The sequence below is a fragment of the Chelon labrosus genome (genome assembly GCF_963514085.1).
Source record: "Chelon labrosus genome assembly, chromosome: 10".
NCBI classification, from domain to species: Eukaryota; Metazoa; Chordata; class Actinopteri; order Mugiliformes; family Mugilidae; genus Chelon; species Chelon labrosus.
This window is the reverse complement of record NC_140360.1, coordinates 20,467,024-20,491,053: the sequence shown is the minus strand read 5'-3', so window position 1 is coordinate 20,491,053 and position 24,030 is coordinate 20,467,024. Positions and strand designations below refer to the sequence as shown.

General features: G+C 43.4%; 4 protein-coding genes across 4 annotated transcripts; 1 reads left to right on the top strand and 3 right to left on the bottom strand.

Annotated features, from left to right (window-relative positions):
• Positions 1-327: 327 nt before the first annotated feature.
• snpha (syntaphilin a) lies at positions 328-4,772 on the top strand (the record flags this gene model as incomplete). The annotated part of the gene is made up of 4 exons (XM_084552846.1): positions 328-464; positions 2,524-2,655; positions 3,183-3,332; positions 3,518-4,772. Exons 1-4 carry the CDS (start codon positions 352-354, stop codon positions 4,770-4,772), a joined length of 1,650 nt encoding a protein of 549 aa, XP_084408972.1. The 5' UTR covers positions 328-351.
• Positions 4,773-6,535: 1,763 nt separating this feature from the next.
• Positions 6,536-9,250, bottom strand: fkbp1aa (FKBP prolyl isomerase 1Aa). The gene is made up of 5 exons (XM_084554108.1): positions 9,143-9,250; positions 8,989-9,036; positions 8,338-8,450; positions 7,231-7,406; positions 6,536-6,977 (listed from the first exon to the last, which is right to left on the bottom strand). The coding sequence occupies exons 1-4, from the start codon at positions 9,177-9,179 to the stop codon at positions 7,275-7,277; spliced, it is 330 nt and encodes a 109-aa protein (XP_084410234.1). The 5' UTR covers positions 9,180-9,250; the 3' UTR covers positions 6,536-6,977; positions 7,231-7,274.
• Positions 9,251-11,669: 2,419 nt separating this feature from the next.
• mfsd2al2 (major facilitator superfamily domain containing 2a-like 2) lies at positions 11,670-19,549 on the bottom strand. Its single transcript, XM_084552884.1, has 13 exons — positions 19,091-19,549; positions 18,591-18,710; positions 17,816-17,940; positions 17,578-17,710; positions 16,986-17,064; positions 16,744-16,907; positions 15,650-15,740; positions 14,725-14,846; positions 14,490-14,573; positions 14,275-14,358; positions 14,087-14,199; positions 13,719-13,862; positions 11,670-13,641 (listed from the first exon to the last, which is right to left on the bottom strand). The coding sequence occupies exons 1-13, from the start codon at positions 19,190-19,192 to the stop codon at positions 13,470-13,472; spliced, it is 1,533 nt and encodes a 510-aa protein (XP_084409010.1). The 5' UTR covers positions 19,193-19,549; the 3' UTR covers positions 11,670-13,469.
• Positions 19,550-20,226: 677 nt separating this feature from the next.
• fam110a (family with sequence similarity 110 member A) lies at positions 20,227-23,833 on the bottom strand. The gene is made up of 2 exons (XM_084552752.1): positions 23,409-23,833; positions 20,227-22,237 (listed from the first exon to the last, which is right to left on the bottom strand). The coding sequence occupies exon 2, from the start codon at positions 22,061-22,063 to the stop codon at positions 20,792-20,794; it is 1,272 nt and encodes a 423-aa protein (XP_084408878.1). The 5' UTR covers positions 22,064-22,237; positions 23,409-23,833; the 3' UTR covers positions 20,227-20,791.
• Between the last annotated feature and the right edge of the window lie 197 nt (positions 23,834-24,030).

Below are 24,030 nucleotides of genomic sequence, written 5' to 3'. Positions count from 1 at the left end.
TTAAGAGTTTGAGCCATATGTCTCTGAAACTAAATATGTTGTTATGGCTCATGTTACTGTGGACTGTACTAAAATAAATGGCTGCACCGGTTTCAATAAAAGATCTACTGAAAGTAAGACAGGCTCATCTGAAGTGTTGGACATGGTGCACCGCCCCGTCTGTGTTTGATGCCAATAAGAGGGTCTCTGAACAACTACTCGCCTGCCACTCATTAACACCCCTGACATGAACAGAAATGTGCAACTAAACCCTGGCTAACCAAGCGGAACCATTCCCTACTGTCACTTTAAGAAGCTCCGACGCAGCAGTCGCAGTTGCCTCATTTCATCTCCGGGCTCCATGGCTGCAGGATGGACTCTCATCAGCACCACCAGCGTCTTTTCTTCCTGCTGCCACCGGGGACCGTCAAGTCAGGCAGGAACCGAGGCTTTTCTGCGATGCCCAGCTTCCCCCTGCCGAAATGGTACTCTTTAATATGCGGGTTGTCTTAGTCTTGTGCGTGTCTGCAGCTATCCTAAACGTGTGTTTTGAGATTGAGAGTATGTAGGACACAGCTGGGACTGAATGGTGCGTTGATCAGACGCGTTTTTCTCTGATGGAAAGTACCCCCTGGAGTGTTAGGTGTCCTGCTTAGGGATCTGCCGGCTGTGCAAAAACAATCATGAGACTTTTATTTAACTCCCTTCTTATCTAACACCGCTTCATTGCATCCGACAGATGTGGAAACCCCTGTGATTTAATACCACGGTGGTGATGGTGATGATTCAAGGACGAAGCGCATCATCCTGAATCATTCTGGCACCGGGCGCTGAGCACATCACCTGCAGGTGTGACCGCTGCTTTGAGTACAGTTTCATCCTCCTGTACTGTAGGCTGCTCGCCCCCACACCAAACACTCACATTACTCACATTACGTAAGGTGATTGCGTATTTCTCACCAGGACTCGCCACTTGTTGCGCAGACCGAAGAGAGGGAGGTGAGATCTCCTGCCTCATCGTCCTAGAAAATTAAATGTAGGACAAGAACGAGACGCTCCGGGTTACATTTGTGCGCTTTTCGTTATCACCAGCAGTCAGAGCTCTGTTGCCTCTGATTTATTGAGCCGCAGGTATATTTTAAGGCTGGATCAGCAGCTTTGTGAAGCTGCACAGGGTTGCAGGGACTTTAGAAGATAGATGGGGACATTTTGTACTCATGTTGGATTTTTTTTTTCTGTTGGAGCTGAGCTAAACAGAGAAAATGATTTTATGATTTTTAGCTGCCATTTAAGTCACTTGGGTCATGTCAACAATTAATTACATATTTTTATATAACATCAAGACACCTGTGCCTACTGGATGCTTAAAGTTGGGGAGTATATCAGTGCTTTGGTCTTGTTTTTCATTATAAGTCTGTATCAAACTGCTCAGTTCAACACTGAGCACGTTTTATTTAGAGCAACTGTTTTAGCACATCACGCAGAGACAAGCTTAGAAATAAAGACGCAGATCAAAGTGCTGAAGAGGGATTGTTTCCCAGTGTCTGTTAATTAAATTATTGAGTAGACTAAACTGAATTATTGATATTTTTTTCAACAACCTGTATATAATCATATCTATCAGTACATTATAAATGACCCCCGTTTTATTCCTGAAGTTGTGGAGAAGGCTTTCTAATCTTCATGCTGGGATATGAAAAACAAAATAATACAGTTTAATCAGGTACCTTGTGTGGTCTCGGACTCATGACTCATGTGTTTCTATATAACCTGTCTATGGTTTTTCAAGAGTGACGTAGTTTAAATGATTCATGTAGTTGCTATAAATGAATCCACCTCTTCTCTATTAATTATCAGTAATGCTGTATTCTTGTTTCACTGTAGGCAGGTAATGACCCCGGCGACCCTCTTAACTCTGCCAGCCACTGCGTGTCAGACTGTCTTTGTTGGACGACTTCTGACAGCAGTTAATGTGAAGTTTAATCATGTTTATGTGCAGCTCTGCAGACAGGCAGGACGCTGCTCAGAGAGAGGCAGCTGCACTGACCGTGGACACTGTGTCCCCTTTGTGTCAGCAGAGAAAGGAGGCTTTATTTGCTGCTGGCCTGGACTTTTTTTTTTTTTTTTATTAGGGTTAGACGTTTGTGACCAGCCTCCAGTGTAGAAGCAGATAATGACCACACACAGGATCATTCTTTTCTGAACTCAGCTGTTCGGGATTCTTCTTTCTTCCGTTTCACTTGTTTGTGATTTAGATAGCCTAATCATGTGTTTATTTGCTGGTCTTACCTCTGATGTGTTTGTGTCTTTAACGGTTATTCCAGCCCAGCTGTGAGGGCTCCTAGCATCCCTCTCTAGAGACAGCGGTGGAGAGGTCGGAGGTTCCTTTGCACATCAATGTCTCTCACCCCGAGTCGAAAGCCCTCCTCAGGTCAGCGCAGGTACTGTTCCTTCCCTCTCATACGTCTCATTTCAAACACTCAGGTGGTGGAAAAATCCTGTTTTTGTCACTTCTCATCTTAATGTGAATGATCTCCTGACAAGGCGCTCAGTGGGAACTGGGGGCGGCAGCGGGCGATACGCCCAAACTGACACATCCAGCACCCACACCTACCCTGGTCGGGTCAGGGCGCCAGAGGGCAGCCCCACAGCCCGGACGTATCCTAGTACACCCAGGTAACAAGCCTCTTTACCCAGCATAAAAATAAGCTACCAAAGTTAGAACATCATCCATAATCTTTAGCCTTGTCCTCACAAGACTCAAATTAAGTGATTCTGAACTGCCAACAGCTATGAATGTGACTGGTTGTCTGAGAGAGTTAGTCCTGTGATGGACTGGTGGCTTCTTCCAGGGGCTTCAACAGCTCAGACCCTCTCCGCTTCTCTTGTTTATTCCGTTTATGCAAATTGAGATCATATTAAAACAAACTTTCATAGTAAAAGTCAACAAAAACAGCTTTATTACTTAATTGCAATGCTGTTGGAACTGTTTGTATTAGAAGTCTGTATAATACATATTTATTAAAGTATTAAATATTTCCTTTATGGCAACAGTTTTAGAAACTATATTTATATGCAGTGCTTAAGTTTGCTGCCTTCATTAAGCTCGAGGTTAATTTGTTAACGCAGGCTTGGCCCAGTTCACTGCCAGCCATCACATGATATTAAGCAGAGCCCTTTTTGGTGCATGTGTGTTGATTCAGGCGTCAGGCAAAGCACACGGCCTGCAGTGACAACCATGGGATCAGGGCTCCTACCCCGGAGCAGTACCTCACACCCCTGCAACAGAAGGAGGTATGTATACGACACCTGCGAGCCAGACTGAGGGACAACGTGGAAAGATTACAACACAGGTGAGTCCTTTTCTGATTCCATCCTTTGCTCATTGTTCAACGGTTCTTGTTGTGTTTGTTAATTCCAGTTCCCCGGTGCAGTGCTTCTAAGTTTAACTATTATCTGTTTTATCTATGTTAAATTAACACACTCTGTAAAAGTGACTCTGCAAAATATCTCCCTCTATTCATGTATCTCTCATTAGGGACTGTGAAATAGATGAGCTGAGGACACAGCTGTACAGGATGCAGGAGGACTGGATAGAAGAGGAATGCCATCGAGTGGAGGCCCAGTTAGCCCTCAAAGAGGCCCGCAAGGAGATCCAGCACCTCCAGGAGGTGGTGGAGACAGTGAGGTCCAACCTGGGTGTCCGTGAACAGGACCCCCACGACCACAAGCCATACTCAGGGTTGCAGGGAGCTCGGCCAGGGGGGAAGTCTCGCTCCTGCGGATGTTCCCCAGCCAGCACTTTGAGCCGTAGCACCACCTACACCCGGCTAAGCAGCGAGGCTCTGCAGCTGGAGCGCAGCCCGAATGCTCCAGAGCCGAGCGGAGCCTCTCGCCCAGCAGGACAAACCCACCTGCTCCTGGAGGCGGCCCTTCTGTCCGAGCAGCTGCCGCCGCAAGGCCACCTCCGAGCCCCCCCGTCTGTGCCGCGCTCTTCTACCTATGAAAGGCTGTGCAGTGGGGGGGCTGTGCTGCCAATGTCACACTCCTGCCACACTCTCAGCAGCAGCTGCAGGTGCAGTGGACACACCTACCTCCCTCATCATCACTTGTTCCTGCACTTACCACAAGAGGAGGCTCCGGTAACGGCAGCGAGTGCTGTCGCCCCCGCTACTGATCCCAGCCCCATCCCTGTTCCTGGAGCAGAGAAGAAACCCGAGGTCCGCTCCCAGGCCTGCAGCCCCACCATGACCTGGCTGTGTGAGGAAAGCGGTGCAGAAGAGCTGAGTGTCATTTCTTTAGCCACAGCAGACATCACACCCTCAGAACCACAACTATTTCCACCATCTTTGCCTCCGCTGTTCCCCCCTGGGCATTCCTACAGAGCAGAGGCGCTACCACCTGACAAACCCGAGGAGGTAAGAAACGCCCCAGCAGAGCCGCACACCTGCCAGCCCCACCCTGTAGCTCCCCTTCCAGTCAGGCAGGAAGCTACAGTGATAGAGATAGAAGACGACAACACGGAGGAAAATGACGGAGCAAATGAAGACGGGTATTCCCCCCAGCTGTGCCACTGGAGCCGCTACTTCCTTGTAGATCTTTTGGCTCTGGCGATGCCGGTGGTCCCGACCATGGCGTGGCTGTGTCGAGGGACGCCACAGGAGGTCATGCCTGTGTATCATATCGGGTCCCTGCTGAGAGGTTGCTGTGCTGTTGCCCTCCACTCGCTTCGACGCCAGCGTGCAGGCGGTGGACGCAGGCCTACCAGCATGAACGGAGCAACACCAATCTGACACTTTCAGCCCCCTGTGACAATAAGAATACAACTCCCAACCTCTGCAGGCACAGCGCTGATGCTGCTTTACTATATTTTGGTCTCAGCCATGTGTTGGATTTCTCCTCTCTTAAGATTTTTTTTTACATTTTCCATAAAGCTCTTGTGATTCTGTGGTCAAGCTTTGCCTTAGAGAACAAAGGATTAGTTGTGCATTAATTACCTTCATTACTCAAATACTCCTACTGCTACTGCCTGCAGTTTAAATGGATTTCTCTTTATTGCAATTTGCATGTAACCTAGTTTGTTTGGGTTCTCCTGCTTGCATTAAAAAGCTCCTATACGTGGATTTTAATGAGCATCTTCAGTGCAAAATAATATAGTTTATGTCATGAAAACTAAATTTCTGAAGGTGAATGCACCAACATTTTCATTATCACATTTTAAAGATAGTTCATAAGGAATGGGAGAGCCGTGAAATTTCTTCGGCATCAACAACGTCCCACAAGATCAGAAAAATAAATCGGACTTGTTCAGAAGCAGTAAATAATACGGCGCACAGTGGAAGGCATTCGTATCTGTATTTTAGTCATATCCACTTCTGAAAAGCAGAGCATGTGCACTGAATGTGGTACTCAGGTGCAGAACAGACATTTCATCGATTTCTTTGCCATTAAAACGAACTACAGAAAACTCTATGGACTCACTTTTTATTTATTTAATACATTTACCTCTACGCATCAACACACAAATGGAGTTGATTTAAATTCTGAACCATGCTGACAGAAAAACGAGACGGCTTTTTAGCAGGACAGCTTTTATTGTAGTTTGGATCTAAACATGAAGGTGTGCTGGGAGAGATTCATCCATACAGTATGTTCTCAACTTTCTCTGCTCCAGTCATGGAATGCAGAGTCTGGAAAAGATTTGAGGAGATGAGGAGGAATTTTTCTTAACAGAGTAGTTCTTGAGTCACACAATGAAGGACCTGATGACCACTGGTGTTTACTGAAATTGTGATTTGTTAACTGTGATATATTTTCTGACTGAATCAGGTTGTAGGAACACTTGTCTCAGCCTTGGCTGCTTTCATTCCACTGGGTTGCAGTTATTCTAAATAACGCGAAATATGTGAAATTGTTTGTGCATTATTAGTAAAATGTGCATTCTCATCCTTCAAGAGCCTTTGGTGTCTTGACTGAAATATCCACAACTATCATGTACAGTTATGTGGGTATTGATTTCAGCCTTCTTACGCAAACAGAGCAACGTCCTAAGTTTCATGAATCTTTCAAATTTATTAGCTTGTTAAATCAGTGATCCGGTTTGAGGAAGAAACAGATAAACTTTTTACTGTAATTCATCTGCAGTTAACTTGCAAAGCAGCAATATTTCCTTCAGGTTCAAAAACGTGCTTCTAAATTTGTTTAATGCTCAGCATCACCAATACATCAGAGATTATCTGTATCTGTTTTATTTTATTGGAGCGGCCTGTGATGATTGAGAAATAAAAAGGTTTCTGTTCAGATTGCTTTTTTTAATCAACCTTGAAGCCTTTTAACAGAGACTAGAGACATTTTTCCACTAGACCTTCTTTTGACCAAGAAAGTAGATACTGAACGGTTGTGAAGATCAGAGTAATTAATAAAGTAATTCAGCTCATGCTGCAGTATAGGCAAAGACAACATCTGCACAGAGCAATAGTAAATCCTTGGTTTCACTGAATTCCACACGTTTCTAACTCATTCCAAGAGCAAATATCACAAAGGTAATTCATAGAAATATCGTGTCAAACAATTTATTCTTAATTTTATTCAAGACAATTCTTTACCCGCAATCAATACAATTTTATTGTAAAGGCCACAGAGCCACAGGAATGAGACTGATTCAGTACTTACTTAAAAGGTGGTCCTGATGGCAGACACGTTTTGTGAGTCAAATAAAGTCAATTTATGTCAAATAAAAAAAAAAACATCACCATAAAAATACATAGCAGAATATGACAAAATACATGGGATGGAAAGGCCTATGACTTATTACTGTAAAGAATCTGAAGCATATAGTGTTGAAGGATAAAGGTTTAAAGCAAGTGACATAACACGATTTGTATCTAAATGAAAGGAAAGTGGACTAGTGAAGCTATAGACATAGGTCCTATGCTGGAATCAAGAGCAGGAATCATCTGTTAACATTTTTCCTCCATGTTCCCGAGATAGGAGTCAACCTGTAAGAATAAAAAAAACAACAACATGATTTTAGTCCTGTGATTAAGGAGCAGGAGAAGAGGAGATTAGAGGATATAGAGATTAAAGCTTGTTATATCCATACCATTTAATCTCTAAACATCCCTGGGTATATTAGATTAGCTAAAGGTGCACTTGAATGAAATGCTAAATAACACAGAGACATAAATCACGGCACAGACTTTCTCATCGATATTTTAAAGCGGATTATCCAAACAGTGTTAAATTCCTCACCCTGATAATCTGAGTGGAATTAAACAAAGTTGAGTGCACAAGTTTCAGGCTTCCAGACTGAGCAGCTCCACATCGAAGGTGAGAGTGGCATTTGGTGGGATGATCCCTGGGTGACCTTTGCTGCCGTAGGCAAAGTCTGGTGAGCAACTAAGCCTTGCCCGCTGACCTACACTCATCTGTGGAGGAGACGGAAACATTACTTACACAAGCATGCGGACGGGAACCGAGAGGTGGCTACAAATGGCTTCAGAACTGCACGCCTCTAAGCTCATCAGTAGCTGATGCCGACATGTTGTACAGACAGATGCACGGTGTGTAACAATCGAGACGCTTTCGAACAACAAGAGGTAAACGGTGGGGTTACTGCACACCTGAGGGACATAAACAGAGAACTACCTACCTCCAAGGTCATTTATTTGGATTGAATTTGCACTTGCAATAAAAATGCAGACATGACATAATAGCTGGCAGGCAGCTGGAGCAACGACGCACAACAAAATCACATAAAGGCACAATTAAGCCTGGGCATCACCGTCAGTCCATTTCTCCGTATTTCACTCTATTTTTTAAGGCAAACATTAAGAGCTGTGGACTGTACGGACAAAGTTACCAGTTTTTTTTTAAATGGCCGTTGCTCGTGCAGCATTATTTTGTTCAACCAGTGACAACGTAGGAGCTATAAAGAGAGTTTGTGTGTCTCCAAAGGTTATAGCAACTAGGAAAATGTTTCTGCAGTCTGAGATCACTACGAGACCCTTTTTACTGACTGGAATTGCTCCTGTCTCTGCGTAATGATGCTACTGGATACCAAATCTCCCATAGAATAAAAAGTATAGATCTATATTAATTAATTTAATGACTGTGTAACATTAAAACTTTATAATGTGTGCTGTTTTTCATTTTGAAGGCTGGAATAGGTGATGCTGTTGAACCGGCTACAACTTTGTCCGTTTAAATCAATAAAAATATGATTTATAATACAATATTTTTAAAGTACATGTAACAAAACTCAACAGCACCACACACTACAAAAAAAACTAACATCAAGACAATCACTTCAGTAGGATTTATAGCAGGATTGATGCAGGGGGAAAAGCTCCTCCTCACCTGGGCTACTCCTTCCTCCCAACCACGGATAACCTCCTGGTGTCCAATCTTAAATTTGAACGGCTTCCCCCGGGACCTCGAAGAGTCAAACACTTTCCCATCTGCGAGAGTCCCTGATAAAAGAAGAAGCTGGTTATCCCTCCAGAATCACGTCCTGATGTTGATGAGTTATCCCACTTTTCTGCGCCAGGAAGCTAACAAACACCTAAAGTTAGCATTAGCCGGCTAGCACGACAGGGGTTAGATCAGGTTAGGGGGCTGACAGCAGCTACGGTACCGTTAGCTCAACTCTTCTTAATAAAATGTAGTTGAGACATTTTAAAATATCTAGTCATTTATACAAATCAGCGGGCAAGTGGTTGACTGCAGCGCCGCATTAGCTAATGTTAGCCAAACAGACATAACAAACAATTTGATTAACAGGATATGGACGTTAGCTGCAATGCTAACCAGCAGAAACACCACTGGACAAGCAGCTATAGTTAGCCGAAACAAACTCTTCCCAGACTCCGCTTGATCCCACAATTCAGGCAAACGCTGAAATGTAAAACCTCCAACGACCAGCGGGAAACAAATAACTGCCATTAGTGAGGAGAAGAAAGCAAGTTGCGCCCAAATCTTTGAGCTCCTTTCAGTAGCCTCCGCACTCACCGACATAGTGCACCACGACGCGCTGCCCCTTCTTCGGAAATGTCCGCCCTGAAAATAAGAGAAAATAAAGAGAAAAGCGAGCTGTAATGACGACCCAGACACCAGGTGAATGAAATAAAGTATTCCGCAGATAAACAAGGCACATTATCCCCACCGTCGCCCGGAGTTATCGTCTCAATTTCTACTCCCATTTTCGCTCTCAAGTATCCTTCCTCTCTACCAGCCGACAATACGAGCGGAAGCAGGAGGCAGGGGCGGCCTGCTGCTGACGAGCGGGTGGGCTCCGACCGACAGAAACGCACCAATTCACCAGCGATGCATCAGGGCTGTTACAAAAACTCATCTTATATTCATACCAAACGTCAGTTCAGACACGTAGATTATCATATACACTGTGAAATAATGACAAAAATGTCCCTAGGACTGATTATCTGAGGTATTTCCTGCATAACTTTTGTCACATTGCAAGAAAATAAATCACAGTTTATTCTACTTCTCCTGTGTATCCTATTTGTTCTCCTAAAACTAATCAGTAAAAATACAAATCATGCATACTATCCTTTACTCTATGTTTAATTCATAAATAAATATGAATAATTAACACTAAACCAGTTTGATAATCAATGCCTAATATTAAAAATTCTAAGAAAGCATTGAGGTATTACTGAACGCTGAACACCCCTACTGGGTTGAACTTGGAGTAATTACTAATATTTCTGATATAATGACTATAAAGAGATACTTAATAGGTTTATTTTTCCATTTTAGCTCCCTCTTAAGTAACATAAAACCTCATAATCAGCTCTGGTTAAAGTTTAGGGATTGTTAATTATTGTAGTTTTTGGTCTAATGGGTTCCTGGGATCTGGGAATAAGGCAATTCAATTACAAGAAAATCTGATGGCGCAATATGTACCATAAGCTGCGAGACAGATGGTAAACAAGAGATTAACCAGGTTATGTAAACCAGTTTTTCTAAAAATTAAACAGGAAAGAAATGCTGGCATTGATCCAAACCAAGAGGTTCAGAAAAAAACAATGAAGTCTGTCTAATATATTTTACCTGAATATTATTTTCCAAACCAAGAGCAAAAGAAAAAAAAAAAAAAAAAAGCTGAAAGGCACCTTCACAGCCCACGTTTCTCACCCCATCCGACTTCTCATTAGTGTTGTTGTTGTGTTATGTCACCAGGATGTGCTGACATGATATGTAGGCGGTTGCTGAGCCACAGCCTCATAAACAGAACAAACAAAACACTGAAACCGTGCAACACACCGAACCCACAATCCATGACTATGTACTATATCATCAGAAACAACACCAAACAGTAACAGTCTTGATGCAGGTGCTCACTGGTTTGTGTCCTGATGTGACTTCATCTAACAGCTAGCTTTTAGTTTTTTTGTTGTAAACATAAATTAACATATCCTAATGTTTCAAGCTGATCTATAAGTGCATTTTCCTGCAAACAGTTCCTCATCTACACATCCTATGTTTTTGGTTTTGGAATAATTATCATCCGAGATCAGCTATGCCTCTGTGATGAACCGTTCCTGCATGTCTAAATCAATCCAACGTGTTTTTCCGCAATGTGGACAAGCAGTGTTTTCATCCACATCGATGTAAGAAGGTAACACTTACAGTATCATGCCTGTGCTGTTTTTAAATCTCTTCACATCTATTGTGCCACAGCCAACCTTTTTATTTACATTTTATGAACAAAAATACATTATTTAGAAAAGTGCAAGGACGGGAAATTTAAGAAAAAGGTGGATGTGAGCATGTAATGTTTATGAGCATTAAATATGGAGCTCTTCATGCAACTTTAAAGCAAACACTGACAACAAGAGTAGGCTCCTCTTCTGGAGAGTGTGGCTGCTCATTACTGAAAGCTCAAAAATGTTCCTTTCTTAAGATGGAAAGCTGAGATACAGTTTCCGTAACTGAACTTTTACTGTGCTCCAAAGTGTTAAAAAGTCAGCATATATCATGAGCTCTTTTTCCGAAATGAGCAATATACGACATTTGTCAAGGCGTTGGTTATCTCAGCTGAGCAGCTTTGAAATACTAAGTTTAAAACAACATCATTCTTATCAGTCATGGAAAACCTTACACACAAACGCCACTCTGTACAGTCAGTGTGCTTATATGGGGAAAACTTTTTGATTCATGGTGTAAAATAATATTCCTTTCCACCTAGTAAAATTCACAAGAGCCACAACAGTGACATCCAAACAGCGATCATAAAAATTGGTTTTGAGAGGTTTATCAAAGTTTTACCACCAAACTCCTCTATCTTAAGTGCTTTTTCCACTCATTGCCAGTTTTAGCACAGGCACAGAAATTCTTAAATCAAACCGGGCCATAAAACGCTGCCCTTGAGCCGCATGGAGAGTTAGATATCAATGCAATAAAAAAGTCCTGCAAGAAATACCACCTTTATGAAACTCGATTTCAGGTCCACACTTTTAATCTCAAAGCACAACGCTGAGTTGAAACTGCACCTCTCTGAGAGTTAAAAACACAATACAAAGGCACAAATGTGAGATAATATCAGATATGGGAGGGAGGCAGTGTTAACATTCCTTTACACTCAGCCTGTGGCACAGGGTTGTTTGATTTTTTGTGGTCTTAGATGTGTTAGACGAAAAACTGTGATGTTTGGGTCATGTCTGTATGCAGGCTTACCTTAGCGTAGCTTAGCATAAAGACACAGCTAGCTTTTTCACAGCCAAAAGTTGAAAAATCTGCCAGGACTACATTTAACTAAAAAACATTTTGTTTATTTGATTTGTACAAAAAACAGAAATGTAAAGGTGAAATATTGTGTTGTGCTGATTTATGTTGCAAATGCCGCCTTCAAACTGTAACCTGTCCATGAAAAGTCCACGAGTACTGCCCTCTTCCACCCTATACATGACCTTATACATACAGTAAGTGGCGTTTTTGGTAGCCTGAAGTCCGAGTTGACGTGTTAGTAGATGTTTATGGTAATGGTGGAAGTCAGTGGTATGATGTTTAGAATTTTCTGTGTAATTTTTGCTGTTCCCAACTGACTTGATTCTTTCAATATGCTTTTACATTTCCAATATTAAGTTCCTCTGTTATTAGCTTACTAAGTGTTAGCCTTGGCGGCTTCTAGATGCCAACAGTTGCCTAGCTGCAGGGTTCTCATGGCTTTCAGTTGATGCTAGCACTTTAATGCCAAGCACTTTGCGTACAAAACTTCCCATGTCATAATCATGAGCTCACGAGTTTCATTTGAAGGCAGCATTCTTATTCTGGAAGAACCCTTCAGCCAATTTCCTGCCTTTATGCTAAGCTAAGCTAACCAGCAATGAAGCTTCATATTAATGTATTGACATGAATGGTAGCAGTATCTCATAAATCTCACAACAGAAACATGTTATCTCCCAAATCTTTTAAAACAATTCCTTCTTACACCCAAGATACTTTCACATGTGAGCTGGAAGACAAAGACCCAGGATTAGTCCGGCCCGGTTTAGCTTCTCCTGAGTCCTGGTGAGATCTGAGTATCTGACACTGAGGATCTACTTTGGACTGGACATCTGATATACACCTGCCACTATTTCTATGAGGGTCATTTGATACATTTGAACGGTTGGATGACCTTACTGAATATTTTTTATCCTGTCTGTGACGATGCGGAGAAGAATCTGACTTGTGTAAATGGTTATAGTGTGAAGTTGATGTCACATCTGGATTAGGCTGCTGTGGGATTATTGGTAGCTCTGTGTCTTCTCTTGGGTTGGTTGGTGATGATGACGATGTAGCTTCTGGTCTAAATGAGGAATAAAAAAATAATAAGGAATTAGTGAAGGAAAAAAGTGACAGTCGTCAATAGTCTTCCAGGAAGACAACTTTGACCTTAATCAGAGTGATGGGCTGCTAAATTGATATTTATCTTATGTGTGGATTACCAAAGAATATATATAAATAATGTGTGAATATAATGGTTTGTGAACTTTGGAGATGCTGGTAGAACCAGGCTAACTGTTTTCCTGTTTCTGGTCTTTAAGCTAAGCTAAATTGATCTTTTCACGTTTGGTGCAGCAGCAATGCTAACTATTTAAAAATACAGAATGTTTCTAAGCTTTGGAAAGTAGCTTAAGAGCTAGATGACTGGTCTATATATGCTGTGAATACAAGATTGATATATCTTTAGCTTGTTAGCTTTATATGGCTCTCTTCCTAAACACACTTGTAGCTCCATTTTTGGTCTCTACCAACTCCTAGAGAATATGCAAATACTTGTCAGGTATTTGCAGATAAATCTTTCACTATGAGCACAAACAAATTGTTAACTGTGGCTGTTGTGTAGTGGGATTTTAGACATCTTTCTCTGTGTAAAAGTGCTTATGTGGCATAAAACGACCTTCTCCGTTATAGCTGCCTTTAAGATGGCATGTCAGGAAAAAATGATGAAGCTCCTGAGAGGAAAACTAACAGAGAAATTGCTCTTACTGGATTTGCTCCCGGAGCTGCGAGCTCTGCCTCTCGTTGATCGGGTAGGAGTGAAAAAACACCATCCCAATCAGCAGAAGTGTGATGGGAACTGGTGAGAACAGCACAATCAGAGCCGTCACCACTCCATCACCATGGCTACACGCTCCCGCTTTGTAGCCCACGAGCCTGCAGGAGGAGAAAACACAAAATGTGATGCACACACTCAGCAAACACATGAAGTGATGGACGGATGCTTGACTCACTGCAGTGTCATGGTTGAGAGTCCGACAGAGAGTCCTCCTGCCAGCTTACTGCAGAAGGCGTAGCCAGAAAAAAACACAGGCTCCAGGTCTTTACAGGAGGGATGCTTCATGACAAAGTCATCCACTACATCTGGGAGCATTGACCTGTAGCACATACAGCACATGCTCACATGAAACCCACATGTCAGTTTACGTGAGGTGAACTTACCAATCAAAGAAAACCAGATGGAATAATCCTCACTGGCCAGGGTCAGGTGGAGGCGATGTGAATGATTCATGAGCAGTACATTCACTTCTGACACTGATTAAATCTGACAGGGGCCTGGGAAGGAGTACAAACCTCATGTCCAAGCTGGGAACTGACTCACCAGGGTAGCAAGAACACGGTCGCCACGCTGAATCCCATCACAACGCACATAGTCATAAAGACAGGAAAGTTACTGGGAACACAGGCAACTATGACTGCAGCTGGGATGAAGAGCTGGGAGAGATAAAAGCAGGCAGATCAGGGAGGCTTCAAGGCAAAATTCTTAGCGAGAAATTTCAATTTTCTTACAGATAGTCCGATGAAAACTGTTGCTTTTTTTCCAATTCTCAGAAGGACTATTTGCCAGAGAGGAACTGCAATTGAGGCAGAAACCTGTGGATATATTGACATCTTTTCATTTTAAATTCAAATTGTATCTTGTCTATTGATGGTGACATTTAGGTACCGATGTCATTCAAAAGGATCTAGGTAAGCAGTGTGTACTATGTCTAGTTGCATCATACCAGTAGAGCCAGCAGGAGGTGCTGAAACTGGGCTCCTAGTCCAGCTGCATGACTGCAAAACAGTGCGAAATTACCCAGGGACATCTGAGATGAAACAGACGGAAGAAAAAAAACATTAAAGAAAAACATTAAGAAATATCAAGAACTGGGATTATTGTTAGATAATAAATCTGTCAGTGTCATCAGAGCTTGGAGAAATTCAGTGCAGTCACACAACTCTGAGGTTAAACTCTACCTGAAAAGCAAGTGTGCTGAACACAAAGCCGAGCACCAGGCGCTGGTAGGGAGCGTGGCATATCAGCATCTTTAGCGAGGCCAGATAAGAGGGTCGCACACTGCCATCAGAGCACATAGGGGCTAGAAATCAAACAAAAACAAATATGAAAGGGTCAAGAGTGGAAAACTAGATTCATTACATCACTCTTTTTTAGGTGGAATAGCCTGCAGCACAATGTGAAAATGAATGACCTGATTTCTTTGGCTGGTTTTTAAGTTTTAACCTCTTATGCACCAGGCCTCTCTCTCAGATGCTCAGCTCTAAAATGGCATTCCCAAACTAGATGGAGTATATCTGACCAGCTGCAAGGTTTATTTTTATTTTGTCTCATATTAAAGATAAGACTTATATGTTTACAACAGAGGCGTATGCAGAATTGGACTATCTCCTGTCACATTAAACTAAGCTGGAACAGAGCAACATTACCTTTAGCAAGACTCATTTTACTAAAGTGGAGCGGATGAGTTTTAGTAGTAGCCTATTATAAGGTAAGCTCTCCAAACTAGATATTATACCTGTATGTATGTGGCACGTTTGTGAACCATCTGTATGCACTGCTGCCCTCAGCAGATGGGGTATATGTCAGTGTACATGCTTTGGACAAAGTTTAGATTAAAGATTAACTAATCCGTGAAGATTGCGCAATATTGGTTCTTATCTTTTACCTTTATTCTGTGCAGTCTTTGTCTAAATTTTACTGTGGTTGTGAAATGTTGCTCTAATTGGATCGCCCCGTATAAATAAAGGTTGTGTGTGTAAATAAATGTAACATGAACTGTCATGTTACCACATATTACTGTTGAAATAAATCACAACTTGCATCAACTCCTTGAACCAAATATATGTGTTATGTCTAGTTTTAGACCATTTCTGACCGGCTCACCCCGCTGCTCCTTCACCCCGAGGAACAGAACCAGGCTGCAGAGGAAAAACAAAGCACCAATCACCAGAGCTGAGGTCATGAACGCCTTTTGCTGGGGGCGATATTCACACATGAAACAGTTAGTTATAAATGCAGCACAGTAACACAGTAAGTCAAATGCTTTCTTGACTAAAAATTGCATGGTGCTGTTTTGCCTTCATACTGAATCAAGTTAAACTGTAAAGCTTTCTAATCAACACTAGCAGGGTCACGTCTGTGCAGATTCTTGGTCATCCAGGTCAATTTACATCTAAAACATAACTAAAGCAAAGCTCGACTTAGAGGTATTGAGTATTGGGTTGTTAACAGACCATAGTCGTGTGAGTTCAGATTGACATCACCTACAGATGTCCCACATAAAAACCTAAACTCCACCTGTCATGATTACGCTTTCACATGTTTGCCCTCACTTTCTTGCAGAGATCTGCTTGAGAGGATGCGCACTACTCTGTAACGAGTAAAAGAATCTGGAGCTGGAGGGGGTTAGCACATTAGCATAAAAAGCAGGAGAAAATAAGGAACATTTGCTGCCGATGGACTTAGCCAGGACAGCTGCTTCAACTAGTTTTTCTTTTTTGCTTGGCTAAGCTAACCTCTACTGGAATATTCACTTTTTTGTATATATTTGCATAATATATGCAGTGTACATATATATATATATATATATATATATATATATATATAATGTGCATTAAGTCTATCCTTCCAGTATTGCAGCAACAAAACATGTTGAAAAAACTGACTAAGGAGGAAATAACATTGACATTCATTCATTTCCCGGAGACTTATCTTTATCCTGAACTGTCCTGAAGACTTATACAACAGAAATCTTCATTTTCTGGCCCTAAAACAGATGTGGGTTCCCGCAATTTGACCACATAAACGGAAACCCCACCACACAACACACAACAATGCCTGGCTAAGAGCAGTAAATTACAGGGTAACAGGATATCCCTGGGACGGTGTGAGTGCAGTCTCAAAGTAAAGCTGCCTGGCAGCTCAAGAGACATATATGTCCGTTGGAATGACCGTTTTTACTTGACTACAGTATCTACCGTTTCCTGAAGAGAAGCAGCGTGTGGTGAAGATGTGCTTTGTGCTGTTTCATGGGCCTGGTCCAGCTGCTGGCAGGACTCCTGCTTCTCTGTGTTGTACACAGCCACAACCTGTCCCTGAATCACTGAGGCCAGCAGCATCGCCACCACCTCCACACTCATCCCTGGCCAAAGACGGACAGAGAGACTTTAGTCTGGCTGCTGATGGTGCAGGAACGTGGGTCGAGTGTGTTCACTCTTACTGTAGGCGGTGGCAGAGTCTCTGTCTCTCTGATCTCCCCCCAGGAACATGTTCAGTGAGAGGTAGGGGACGTTGTAGCACTGTTCACAGACGACAGGAGGAAAACATGACGCCAAACCGTCAGCACAGTAGCCATGGTGACGCAGCTTGGAGCGAAATGTTAGCAGAAACAGTGACATGAGGAGAGAATGGGATTCTGTCACCATGGCGACACGAGACAAATGAAGAACGCAGGCTGTAGCGAAGGAGGAGTGACGCAGAAGATGGAGGACGGGGGACAAAGAAATACTGGAAGAAGTACTCAAAACATTTCGACATGAACAATGTCTTCAACTGTCATAATAATCATTGTTGTTTTTATGTTGTAGTTGCTGCTTGGTTCCAGTGGTTTCCAAACTAAGGGTCTGGCCCCTGCAAAGGGCCACAAGTTAAATCTGTGGGGTTTTGAGATGATTAATCGAGGGCAACACTAAATTTAAAAAAAACAATATGTGTCAATGCCTTAAACATAAAGTATAAGGTAATAAAAAACGGAAATACTAAAATATAGTTCTTCAAGCAAAATGTGTAAGAAGCACATGCAAATGACTTACACTCATGAGGGTCTCAAAGAGGCAGGTGGCCATGAGGAACCACAGCACGCCGACGGCCTCAGACACGGGGCCTCGCGGCACAAACCACAGCAGCAGGTAGGACAGGACAGCAAACGGAGTGGAAATCACCAGCCTGAGAGACAAACATTAATGGCTCTGCTGAGTACAGAGCCGGAGGACGAATCGCAGCAAAATTCAAGATGAGGTGCGTGTCAGGCACGCGGCTCCACCAACCGACCATGGAGTGAGTTTGCAGACGGGTGTCCAGCTGCTGCGGCTCACCAGATATCCCAGCAGAGGGTCGGTCACAGCATCCCAGGCCCGACTCACGAATAAAATCAGGGACACATAGAAGGCCTCAATCTGGTAAAACATTTTAATAAAACTCTCAGAAGTTGGACAAATACAAAAAAAGGATGCGCACTTCACCCATTGGTGTGACCATCAACAGCTTCACCTCAATGCCAGGATAACAAAAGAGCTAGGAATGTTGTTATAGATTTTTAAAAAGGAGAAATCAGAGAGCAGGAGCCATTCATTAACTTGAAGTCCATCTTACTCTGCTGCTCCACCGGTTTCTTCAGCATGCTCTCTGTTACAAACTGGGACAAAGTCATGCATATAACCAACAATGCTGTAAAGATAATAGTCCTCCTCACTCCCAAACTTATCAGAGCTCAATTATAAGGTCATTACAAGCAATACAGTTATAACAGGACAGGTCATGATGCACCCACTTAACCACCACATTACTGTCCTGCTCTCTGATCTCAGGTAGAGGACCCTCAGGAGCAGAAGGACTCACTGTGGCACAGTTTTGGTACCTGCAGCAATAACAACCTTTAACATGGTGAGCCACTGGTGAACCACATGTGTTTTATCTCATGCTGACACCTGTCTGTCTGATCTGCCTGTAACTGTACCTCATGTACGACACAACCTCATGTCTGTCATTCTTACACAGTTAGTGAATGACCAACTTAATATTTTATCTTGAAGTTGAAATGATTTACCTGCACAACATCCAGTAGGAAAATCTGCAGGGAGATACTGATGGGTACCGTGGTAATCTGATATGGGACCCCTCCCACAGCGTAACATAACTTCCTGGTGAGAGGAATCCCCCTCACCTCCTGTGGAGAGCAGAGAGTAGAGGAGACAAGAAGCAGTTTATCGTCTTACTTGCGATAATCTCCAGATCTATTCTCAGTGAGAACTCAGAGGGCAGAGAAAACTATTTGTCTTGTGTTTTAAGTTAAAAACCCATAACCTGCACAAAGTCACCCATGAGAAGATAAACTAGGTAAATTGTCCAAAACATGGATGCAAAATAAGAAGGTAAAGCAACTCTGTTATAGGGCTGTGTGCATGTAAGATGAGAAAATTCAACAATACCCTGTACAGTCTATGTACATGACTAAATTTAACTAAATGACTACAAGCTTAAACTCTGTTTGAAACAAGATGGAGTTTGACACGCTTGATGCAGAATTAGAGGAGAAATATTTCTTACCTTCTGCTGATCTTCGCCACATGAGTTCCTGTCTGTCCTCTGCTTTAATAACCGATTATTTAATGTATGTAGTTGGTTTGTGAGTTTCCTAAGAGAGCTCATGATTTAACGTGAGGTAGAACGATGCCACATGTGTACCTCTGTGAGTATTTGACGACAATAGTCCTTTTCACACGCACACAGTTGTACTTGAGGCCAACTTATCCGGAATCTGGTCGAGCAACTCTTTTGTGTTTGAAAGTGAGGGATTCTCATTCACTGCTCATATTTAGGAATAAATGGGAGGGGCTCAACAACAATAAATGATCAATGAGTTCATTAACACTCATTTCAGGTGACTTTAACTGCACAGATAACTAGAATTAAATTATCTGCTCATGTTGAAATGACAAAGTAATGAGCACAATAAACATCAAGATTTAAAAGTGCTCAATATTTCTACTGACTCTGATCTGTAAGACATTTTGATGTTGATAGTAAAGAACAAAAGGCATCAACATGGACCACTCTGACCTCTTGTGGATCATCAGTGAAACACTCCTCCATCACGTTAACCCTTGATCTCTGGGGATTGTCAACATCCAGGTCATGGTATGACTAAAACAAAACTACAACAAAGGCAAATTCACTTGCCTACGTTTTTTGAAGACATTTCATCAGTCATCCAAGTCTTCTAAATCATGGGTGGGGATTTTTTGTTTCAGAAGTTTGATGACTGGTCGGTGTCCACCTGACATGACTAAAACAAAAACAAAAGGCTGTTAAGAGTCACCTTTTGTTTTAGCTTTCCTTCAGGTGGAGTTACTTTCTTCTTATTATTTTAGTTTGAAGTGACTGGAATCTGTTGGCCAGCAGCGGCCCTACTGTGCTATGAGTTTGCAGTTCGTCTGTGTTTGGGTGGGGTTTCTCTGGGTGCTCTGGCCTCTTCCCACTGTTCAAACACAAGCTTGTTAGATTAGTTGGTGACTCTAATTTGTTAGATTGTTTGTTCTTATTTCGGTTACCGCCGCGATGGACTGGCGACTCCAGAGACCTAGTCCAGAGTGTACCCCACCTCTTCCAATGACAGCCGCAACCCTTTAGGATAAGCAGTAACAGATAATGAATAAAATGACAACAAAAGGTCAGGTCTTTTGTACATCAGTTTTATTTTTGTGCGTAGAGGAAACAATGTTTGAGACAAGGTCACACTGAATTGTAAACCCATCTCCATTAATGGAATTCTTTTTTTTTTTTTTTTTTTTTACAGGAGACTGCGTGGTACCGACCTGAGGAATTCATTTCTGCAAGAAATAAGCTTTTTTACTTTGGTGCAGGTCTTAAAAACCCATCATAGGGGCCCGAACTAGACGCCTGCACCGTTTAATCTTTAATGCCATCCATTTACAGCAGAAGGATTTGTTGACATCGCTTCAATGTTGGACAGCAGCGGTATTAAGGTTAACAAAAGTCAACATAACAGAAAAAAAAGAAATAGTTCCATGTAACACATGGCATTTCCAAGTTTTAAACTTTCAAAACAAAAAAAGAACAAGAGAACAAACGGAGAGTGAAACTTGGCAGACAGACTTCATCCACATATCTCAGATTTCCAGTTTAATAATTGGACCCTGTTACTTCATGCACATTCCAAGTTTGTGTTGAGGAAAAAGTTTGAACAGTTTCGTCTGATTTGAAGTTTATGATCTGTTTAACACCACCCTATAAATTGGTGCTCTTAGTTGCATTGTCCTTGTCCTGCCTGATTCCATACAGCCACTTGATCACTCTTGCATTTCTCTCGATGACAGATACACCATAGGGAACACGATCTGCAGCTTTTCCAGCATCTTCATCCTCATCATCTTCATCTTCCCTGCCGGAGCCCGCACACTCAGACCCCGGAGCGCTCACGCTGCGAAACCGGGCGAGGGACACGATGTCAGAGCTAGATCCAGTCAGCTCCTGGAGGTCTGCGGGGTCAAGGCCGCAAAGGTTGAAGAAGCGCTCCAGCTCTGTCCCCGCCCGGGAGAACCGGTCACTCATGTCCGACTTAGACCGGGTCAAAGAGGGTCGTTTCCTGGAGCTGGTAGAAGACAAACGGGTTATTGCTGGGGATGGAGGGGGAAGAACAGGGAGGGTGGGGGGAAGCGAAGCAGTGGCCTGGGAGTCAGCTGGAGAGGAGGGAGAGTTTTCAGGTTTTGATGGTGCAACAACCGGTTTCAGAGGGGAAGACCCCGGCGTCGTTCTAGTGTGGAAGGGACGCAGGTGTGAAGCAGCCAGGCGGAGTTGTAAGTGGGAACGTAAAGGAACGGGCTGGAGGGGCTGCCGAATGAACTGAGGTGTTCTGCAGGTGGTCCTCAAAGGGCTGGCCTGGGGCATGACGTCCACTCTGCGTACTGTCCCTGCAGCGGGAGACCCAGGAGAGCCTGAACTTTCTGCCTTGGCAAGACCAGAAGCTTTTAATCTCACCTTAGCTAGACTGGACAAGTCAGGTCGCGGAGGTGGACACGGCCTCTCCTTTTTCTGCTGTGCCCCTGCAGGAGTCGGGCGGGGAGAGTTGTGTGCAGGAGGAGCAGAGGTTTTACTTTCCACTGATCCCACAGCTACACTGGGCTGGGGTCCATCACTCACGCCGCTGATGAGGTTACTGAGATGCTCCAAGTCCAGCTGGGATCCGTCCTGCTTCGCGTTTGTTTGGGTCGGGATCTTCCTGGCGGGCCGCAGAGCGGGGCCTGCATTTAGCAGAGGCTTCCTTACTTCACAAGGCCTGACCGGCTGCTGCTTGGAAAGAGCCACCTGACTCTTGACATATTTAGCCTTGTCTGCTTCCAGCCTCTCCACAGCACTCTGCTTCGGCCGGCCTGCTGCTGTCGCGCTCTGCCGATAGAAGTCCGGCCCCACTGGCCCCTTAGGCCGCAAGCGTGGGGGTGCAGTAGCAACTGCAGTCCTTGTTGGTTGCCTCATCGTGTGTTGCAGCGTCTCCACGGGCATTTTGTCAGTCAGACTTTTCCTTCTGTCACGTTTGTTTGGCTTAAAACTCGTTCCTCACTGTTATCCTCTATTTGGGCCTCGGTGTGGCCGTCTCATGATCACCTCCAGGCCATTTCTGAACGCATGTAAGCTCAGCATCTCAGCTGATCTCTAGTTCCTTGACATTTGGACTTCCTGTGGAAAACAGACACATGGGTTTAGCAGAGCAGGAAGCAAAGACAGCTCAATAAAGAACTCAAAGAAACAGTCCATAAAAAAAAACATTTACCACAAGAGATGAGCAGGCATCTCTCTTTCAGACACTTTAGTACCTCGAAACCCCACAAAGACTCTGCACTCATAAACCCCCCATTCACATAAGACTGCAGCCAATCACTCGCACGAAGCCTCCTCCTTCCTCGTCGCTCATTGGCCGCCAGCACAGTCGGACTTAAACAATTACTCGCAGTCATCCATCTCTCCAGGCAAACACACAATAAAACTGACACTTCATTTTCAGTCAGTAGAAGGGCTGTTAAAAGAGTAGCAGAAGTGTGTGTGCGTGTGTGTGAGCGAGAGAGAGAGAGGGGTGATGGGGAGGTGCAGCAGGACAGCTGTCAACAAGCTATTGTCTGGAGGCAACACAGAGCAGATCACACACACCAACAGCTGCTATGGGAACAATGACCCCGCATCTTTAAATAAAGAAGCCAGTTGCCAGGATTTTGTAGCAGCCTAACTCCTGAAGTCAAAGTTAAATGAAGTCACAAAACAAACTTATCATACAACTATAAGCCTCTAACCAGTCGAAGTCTGACTTTTTTGTCCTGTGTTTCTGCGTATAATTAAGACCCCCTGTTCTTGTTTGAAATGCACCGCTCAAGCAGTCTGTGTCAGACAGTCAAATTCTCGACATATTTGCCATTCCAGTCTGAGCCGGGCCAAACTCCTGCTGACAGGGCTCCGAAACTTTCAGCACGTCCATTCTCACCTGCCTCGAAGACTCCAGATCTCCTCGCTTCACCAAACCATAAGCGATCTCCCTTCACCAGCAAGGACGGCGCAACGCATGATTAAGGCTTCAGTGGCTTACAAACCAAAGAGGAATGTAAGGAGGTGGGTCAGACAAACAAAAATAGAGCCACTAATTTAATGTTTTATGAGTCAAGCCCCGGCGTGTTCCTGTGTTGGGAGTAAATAACAAAAGTGGAAGCAGGTGACAAACAGAAAGGGCAGGTAAGCAGGAGGAAATTCCCTACATGAGACTTGAGGCCTACGCACTGGTCTTGCCCTGACATGCTCAAGTCTGCTTGTATGAAGCTGGAGATTAGTTAAGACAATCTTGTTTCTTTCTACAGGAACTCACCTCGACAGATCCTGCTGAGCTCCTGAACCTTTCTCCTGGGTGTCCTGTTGCGGCCCAGCGAACACACGGCAGTGTCTTATCAAAGAGAATGCGTTTGAAGCCACTTAACAGCACAAGACAAACCTGTTTGACAACTCATGTGTGCTGCTCCTGAGCCCGGCCCCTTGCTCCTGATTGGACCAAGCAGTCTCCTACAAGGAAGAGCACTGACTCCTTTAGTCACATGACCCCTGAACCTTTGTTTCACACTACCGGGAAGATGAGAAACACTTCATTTCCTGGTATCTAGCAATGGGAGGAGTCTTCAGATCCTTTACTTAAGGAAAAGTGACATGCTTTAAAAAAGTAAATGAGGCATTGAACACATGACTGAAGTCAAAATATCGCAGTTTAATCAGAAAAGTAAATAATATATTAGCAGCTTTTTACTGTAATAGAGCTTAAATATCTGGGATTTGCTCAGGAGCCCGAACTAAGGTTTATAAAGGGGGTTAAACTTTACATTATTTGGCAAATCAATTAAATTGTATTTATGTAGTGTCCTGAAACCTCCAGAGCAAGCACTAAGGTGACGGTGAACAGGAAAACTTCCTTTTAACAGGAAGAAACGTTGACCTGCTCA

Bases quoted from the DNA above. Each gene is read 5' to 3' on its own strand.
- fkbp1aa (XM_084554108.1), bottom strand. From the start codon at position 9,179: ATGGGAGTAGAAATTGAGACGATAACTCCGGGCGACG. The intron at 9,037-9,142 runs GTGGGGATAATG...TCTTATTTTCAG, and splicing joins GACGATAACTCCGGGCGACG to GGCGGACATTTCCGAAGAAG. The intron at 7,407-8,337 runs GTGAGGAGGAGC...TCTCCTCCACAG, and splicing joins GGGAGGAAGGAGTAGCCCAG to ATGAGTGTAGGTCAGCGGGC.
- mfsd2al2 (XM_084552884.1), bottom strand. From the start codon at position 19,192: ATGAGCTCTCTTAGGAAACTCACAAACCAACTACATACATTAAATAAT. The intron at 17,941-18,590 runs GTAAATCATTTC...ATGTTTTACCAG, and splicing joins TCCTACTGGATGTTGTGCAG to ATTGAGGCCTTCTATGTGTC. The intron at 14,200-14,274 runs GTAAGAAAATTG...TATCTCTCCCAG, and splicing joins CAGTTTTCATCGGACTATCT to CTCTTCATCCCAGCTGCAGT.
- fam110a (XM_084552752.1), bottom strand. From the start codon at position 22,063: ATGCCCGTGGAGACGCTGCAACACACGATGAGGCAACCAACAAGGACT.